This window comes from Castanea sativa, chromosome 1, assembly GCF_040712315.1.
Source record: "Castanea sativa cultivar Marrone di Chiusa Pesio chromosome 1, ASM4071231v1".
Lineage (NCBI taxonomy): Eukaryota > Viridiplantae > Streptophyta > Magnoliopsida > Fagales > Fagaceae > Castanea > Castanea sativa.
In genome coordinates, this window is record NC_134013.1 from 55987550 (window position 1) to 55994615 (window position 7066).

Sequence of the window (7066 nt, forward strand, 5' to 3'; positions counted from 1 at the left end):
AATAAAAAGTTTACCACTTTTGTCTATTCCATTTTTATTGAGAATACGAAAATATATAAAGATTTCAAAATTATTAAAGAATTAAAAACATTAAACGAACCTAATATTCAAGATTATATAAATTTGGGGTCTTTTTATGTCATTTCCCCTAAAGTAATAACTAATAAGTACAGTAATCAGTAATTACTGTATCCCATAAAACAATACAGTTTTTGCAATCGATCACATTCATATAGAGTATACACTAATACACCTACACCCACTACTTTTTATCTACAACGTGAAAAATTATGGCGAAAGCTGCGAGGTCAATGGATGGTCCTAGAATTTTTGAAGTGAATAACAGTAAAAAGTAGGGGCATATATGTAATTAATCTCTTTTTCAAAGGGCACATCTTTGTTATCAAAAAAAAAAAAAAAACTCTTTTTCAAAGGGCGATTCTCGAGGTATTTGGTTTATATCCCAAAACGGTCGTACTGACAGTGTGACACATGACATTTCAGACAAATTTCATTTCCATTTCCCTTCCCATTCCCATTGACCCTTTTGGCTTTGCCGTCAGGAAGAGAAGTTTGTTACACTCCAAATTCCCGCCTTTTCTCTCACTACACAACCCCCAAATCAGCTGCCACGTCACCCCTCCGATTCTCCCAAAAAACGATATATCAAAGGGCTTAAAAAAAAAAAAAACACGTATTATGATTATAGCAAATTCAATGTCACAAAACGCTGGATAGAAAGCCATATCTCACAATATTTTACATAATTCTTGTAAGTAATGAAAGTGTAAACTAATACAGATCTATTATTTTTATTTTATCGCTCACAATTAATAAGATGACAAAACTTTAGCTAGGGGCCCACCGAAAAAGCCGGGACCCAGCGTTGTTTTCCACGCCGCTGTGGCATTAAATAAAATCCAGAAGAAGCAAACAAATCGTACGATATGAATCCATCTCTTTCCAAACTCTACATGTATAAATAAATAAGACATGCTCTGTCTCGCACAGGCTCTCAGTAGTAAAGTTCGTTCAGTAGCCTTCTTCTTTGCTATTGCCTATTGCAGATGGAGGACACGCGAAAGCGATCCGGGTACGGCGACACGGCTGCGGAGGACACTTCTGAAGCGAAAAGGACACGCCATGAGGAGGAGGAGGGGGACATTCTGGCTTGGCTTTCGGAGGACGAGGACACGGTGTCGCAGCTCATGGAGCTCTTGGAGAACAAGAGTGACAGCAACACTATGGCCAAGGTGAGGTTCATCGACGACATGTACTCGGCGCCGTTTTCGTACGTCACCATAAACGGAAACGAGGAGAGCTGCGGGTCGTCGTTCTCCGACCTGGACTCGTCTGTCATGGCCAGCGTGGACACCAGAGGGCTCGTCGGCATTGACAGTAACGTCTTCGGGTTCAAATTCAAAGCGGAGGAACACGACGGCGCGTGTCGGTCAAGCGACGGGGTGGCGCGTGAGGGCTCGGTGGCTTCAGGTGAGGAAGTTGTAAGAGCAATGGACGGCTGTGATGATTTTGGTTGGGATGATCAAGTGCTTGCAAGATTTCTGGGTGAAGACTTCTGAGTTATGAGCAGTGAATAATAGTGAATATTAATGGACAGTTTAGAAGTTTAGGGTTTATGATAACAATAGTGGGTTTTGTGTTTTGTGTTTTGTGTTTTTTCTTTTTAAACACTGTTAATACAGCATTTAAAAAACCCCCCCAAAAAAAAAAAAAAAAAGTGAAGAAGAAGAAAGAAAGAAAGAAAGAGCAGAAAGGGAATGTAAGGTAGTTGTCTTTTTTTTTCTTTCTTTTCTGGGAAATTGCGTGTGCAAGTAGTGGGAAGAGAATTTCTCACTTTTTTTTTTTTGGTTTCCATGCTTTGCCTACTCAGAAAAAGTGCAACAAAGAAATCAGAATAGTATTATAGATCGAGTTGTTTCCGTTTTGCATTGCAGCCTTTGTTTGATCTTTACATTAATTCATTATTTGATTAATTCACTCTCTCAGCATATACTTTACAGGGAAGAGGGACCAAAATAATGGTACTGAGGAACTATGGGATGTTTGGGAAGGTATTTTAAACCACGATTTTCTTTATGTTATGGCTTATCCTTCGTTGTTTAATTAATTGAAGTTGATTCTCAAAAAAATAATAATAATAATAATAATAATTAATTGAAGTTCAACAATAAATTTAATTAAAGTGTCAATTATTAAGTTCAATAATAAAAATAGTTAGGAACCTCGAATTTCATGCATTAATGTCAAACAAAACCTAGGCAGAAGACAAAATGAAGGCATTCTATCTCCCAGTCAAGGACACAAGATTTCATTTTATTTGTCCTTGCGGTCAAGGGGAAGAGAGAGAAGTAAACCAAATGAACTCATTTCCTAGGCTCTTCTGGGCTTGTTTTGTTTTGGAATAAAAATCACTGATTATCAACAAAAAGAAAGAGAAAAAAAAAAAAAAACTCATTTCCTGAACTTGTTTTTGTTAGAACAATTTTTATATTTGTCCATTTCTAGATTAAAAAAAAAATCACATATCAAAGTGGCGTATGGACGTTTTAATTTAAAATGTAAAATTTATGTTTATAAAAAAAAATTTAAAATGTAAAATTTATTTTATTCTCAATTTAGGTATAATATTTAGAACTTCATTTTTCTATAAAGTATATTTTTACTTTAATTTATGTTTAAACGCATGCAAAGAAATCATTAATAAGAGAATAAAATTGTCATTAGGGAAAGTAAAAAAAATAAAAAAATTCAATAAAAAACCCCAAGTTTCTTCCTTGTGACAAATTAAATCCATACTTTTAAAATTTTATTATATTAGACCTTAAACTAGGGGTGGCAATTCGTGTTCACTGGTTGGGTTTATGTCATGTCAAGTTATGAGTATTTGGCTATATGGGTTGACCTGAACCAGACTTGTTTAGTAAACGTGTTAAGAATCCTTAACCCAAACACAACCTGTTTATTAAACAGGTCAACCCAACCCGACACGTTTAACTCATTTAATTGACAAGTCATGTAAAAGTCAATACAAATAACTCATATAATAAGCTATTTGATTAATAGGTCATATCTAACTTATATAATTTTCATATATCTAAAATTAAAATACAATTACAACCATAAATATAATAATAAAAATATAAAAAACCATAAATCAAGCAATAATATATAAAAAAAAAACTAATAACTTAATAAGCTAAACAGGCCAGACGAGTTCGCATGTTAAACACGAACCTGACCCGTTTATTAAACGGGTTAGCCATGTCAACTTGAATATGACCTGAACCCGTTTAGCCTCAACCCATAACCTATTTATGAACGAGTTAGTTGTGTCAGACTCGCATGTCATATCAAATTTTGTCACTCCTACCTTAAACTTTGTAAGCCCATACACTCGTTTTATTTATGTTAAACCATTAAATAAACAATCTTTATTGTAGGAGTAAAATTTTGATAGGAACCAATTACATTCAAATTACATCATTTAGCTAAATTCGATTGTCTTCGAATGATGCTGTTTGATTAGGGGTAAGACTCAATAATGAGCACCTGCAACAAATACCAAAGACTTGCTAGAGTGCTAATAAGGGACGACTCTCCGATGATCAAGTCAATAACAAATAAGAGTGTTAAAGACCGTATATAGGAGAATTAAGGTAATATATTTCGTACCTCCTAGGGCTTGCAAAGGCCCTTATTTTGTACTGGAGATAAAATTATGTTGAAATTCTTTGGATTTGATCTCATAAGTTTTTCTCCATAATGTATGAATCATTCTTTAACTATTAGGGTCGGTGGTATAGAATTCGGAAATGATAGGAAGGTACGAAGATCTTTCCTTATATACAAAGTTTTGACTTTAGTGATATGGTGGGTTTTTGGGCGTTTCAACTAAGCTAACACTATATTGGTCTTAGTTTCTATGTTAGCCATTGTTTAAGGTTGAGCTAACCGAACACGTCATACTTTATCTCCAATATTTCTTCTCCAAATTAGAGAGAAAAATTATGAGAGAGTAAGTGCATAACACAATAGACAGACGACAACGCTATTAAAAGGTAAAAGCTTTAATCATAAATAAGGAACAATGGAAATGATATTTAAGAAAATGGAATTGACATGGAGGTTACCAAAAACGAGTTTTTTTTTTACTGAATTTTAATTGGGTGTGAATAGAGTGTTGGATTGCCATGATTTATAAAGTTTAGGCTTCCAATTGACAAAATTAGAAAGGTAGTATTTTATTCATCATAAAGAACTTTTGGGGGGGGGGGGGGGGTGTTCAACAATTTGCCCTTTCTTATTTAATGCGGAAAATGTTCAATGTTACTCATGCATAATTCAAAGTTCTTTTTTTTTAATTAATGAAATTCAAAGTTCTTTTTTTTTTTAAAGATAAGAATGACCATTTTTTAAAAACAAAATTTCTTTTCGGTAGAAAGGAACGCTCTAGTGACAATGTTTGAAATAATAATATTTTTTTAATGCATTATTATTATTATTATTATTATTTATTTTGGCGAATGTCCCGTCCGAATCATAAAGTCAGTTTGGTAGTGAATTCAATTACACAAAAGATTCAGCAAAAAAAGAAAAAGAAAAAGAAAAAAGAATTCAATTATTGAAAAGTGATATGATATGTGTGAATTGTGGCTGACAAAGATGAAAGAGTAGTACGTAGTAGTTACTTCAAAGCATGGAATTGGAACGGACGAGAGGGTACACGCACACCTACCCTATAGAAACATCCAGTAACTTGGCCATCGTGATCCTCGTGGAATCCCCTAGGGTACCCTCCACGTGCTGACACGTACAATTTCATCAACTACCCAACTTGTGTAATTTTTGCGAGATAGCATTGGATAAGAAGAAATGCCTTTTTTTTATTTATGGAGGGAAAAGTGATAATGACACGACAAATTATATATATATTTTTTAGTAACTTACATACATGACGAGTTAGGAGCACTAGAGTTGTGGATTTTTTTTTTTTGTTTTTTTTTCACGATTAGGTATGTGGGTGAATTGATGAAAAAATTGAGCAATTTTTGTTATTCTAGCATTGTTCGAATAATGCTCGAAACAAAAAAAAAAAAAAACTCATAATTTTCATTATAACTCATTATATAACAAATTATAAAATATAAAAGATATTTAATAAAGTAGTTTGAGATGAAATTTTTGTAATTTAAAATAAAATTTTATAATTTTTTAAAATACATGAAAAAATATATAAAAAATATGTTATTTTGTTTAAAATATAAAAAATATGAGTTTAAAATAAAGTAACAAACAACTTTAAAAGTGTGAATCTACTCTTTTATTTTTACCAGACTCACGACATGTCGGCCAACAATTATATAAGTGGTAAACTTTTATGTGTACCTGACATTTTTCAACATTGTTCTCTATGGGAAGGGTTTGGTGTCAGCATGGCCTCGAAGCAAACCCCAAAAACTGACAAGAACAAAAAAAATTATTTCAGCAAAGGCCATTATGGTTGTGTCATTCCATGTTCGTGAATCATGACCTCTGGGCCTCTATTATGACTTGGTTTACCGTTTACCGTTTGTGTCTTGGCTTTTACGTAGGGCTGTCCATCCATCCGGAGATCTGACCCACCCGAAGAATCCGACCGGATCTGACCCGAAAACCGTCCGACTCGATCAAGTCACCGGTCGGCGACGGGTCTGTTGTTCCAAAAAACGACGGCGGCGGATCGGTCTCGGTTTTCCTCTCCAGAACCCGAAAAAATCGATCCGACCGATGTACTAGGTATTTCTAGAAAAAAATTCCAGATTCCGGCAATTATTTCCAGATTCCGGTGACTTTCTCCAAAATTCGGTGGTATTTTCCAGATTCCGGCCTCAAATTTCCAGATCCCAACTTCAAATTTTCAGATTTTGGCACCAGATTTTCATATTTCGGTGACTTATCAAGTAGATCGAGTGATATTTTGTCCAAATCTAGTGAGATCTCACCAGATCCGGTGAGTCTCCGCCGGATTTGACGTTTTTTCGCCTGAAATCAACAATTATGGCAGGATTTTTCACCATGGACGGTTCCGACCGAACCGACCGTGCTTCCGGTGCAAAACCGACCGCACCGATCCGACTCCCTCGCCGGTCGGCGGCGAGTCAGTATTTGTTCAACCCGATTCTATCGGGTCGGTCTCGGGTTGGGCACAAACCCGACCCGGACCGACCCGTGGACACCCCTACTTTTACGTATGAAGATAAATTGGCAGAAACCAAAAACAGACAAAATTTTGCCTGACTTGGCTAATTTTACTTATGGCACTGCAATTGAGAAGATCGTTTTCCTACAAAGTATAAACATTATTTTGGGTGAAGAAAACAAAAATTGATCAAAACAGCAAGACGGTAAATGAGACCAATGAACCTTTTCTTTTCTTTTCTTCTCTTTTTTGGCCAAGAAAACAAAGAAATATTAATAAGCAACAAGCCAACGAGCTTGTAATTATATGATAAGAAACTTTAATTATTCCCATAGATGAGAAGAATTAGTGTGCATTTGACACAAATTAAAAAGTCAGTTTATTTTATTATTCATCTTGTTTTTGCTACTATATATAGATGTCACTACACTTTTTGATATTATTCATAGGTCTCATTGTATTATTTCAGCTAACTTTAACTTTTATATATAGTACTTTCAGCAAAAAGTTTTTAACTTTAGCAAAATAAACGGATCCTAAACAGACCTTTAATAACACAAAAAAATTTAGGCTCATACATTCAGAGCAATCATATCAGTGAATGTATAATAAAAAAATGTGTAAAATTTATATAACTTTACCTAAAAATGACTTATATCAATAAGTGTATAATTGTATAAATTTACATACATTATTAATTTTGCATTTTATTCATTATTTTTTTCTTATGTATCCCAATGATGAAAGAAGAGAGTAGACGGTGTTTGTTGTGTGTGAAGAAAGATAGATAATTAAAAAAATTAAGTTAATATTTTAATGAAATGTAATGTAAAATAAATAATTTGATATGATGTGTTTTGAAAAAAA

General features: G+C 34.0%; 1 protein-coding gene across 1 annotated transcript; it reads left to right on the forward strand.

The window, feature by feature from the left end:
* Nucleotides 1-883: 883 nt before the first annotated feature.
* Nucleotides 884-1929, forward strand: LOC142622451 (uncharacterized). Its single transcript, XM_075795916.1, has one exon. It carries the CDS (start codon nucleotides 1068-1070, stop codon nucleotides 1578-1580), a length of 513 nt encoding a protein of 170 aa, XP_075652031.1. The 5' UTR covers nucleotides 884-1067; the 3' UTR covers nucleotides 1581-1929.
* The last annotated feature ends 5137 nt before the right edge of the window (nucleotides 1930-7066 follow it).

Coding starts and splice junctions, on each gene's coding strand:
- LOC142622451 (XM_075795916.1), top strand. CDS start 1,068: ATGGAGGACACGCGAAAGCGATCCGGGTACGGCGACACGGCTGCGGAG.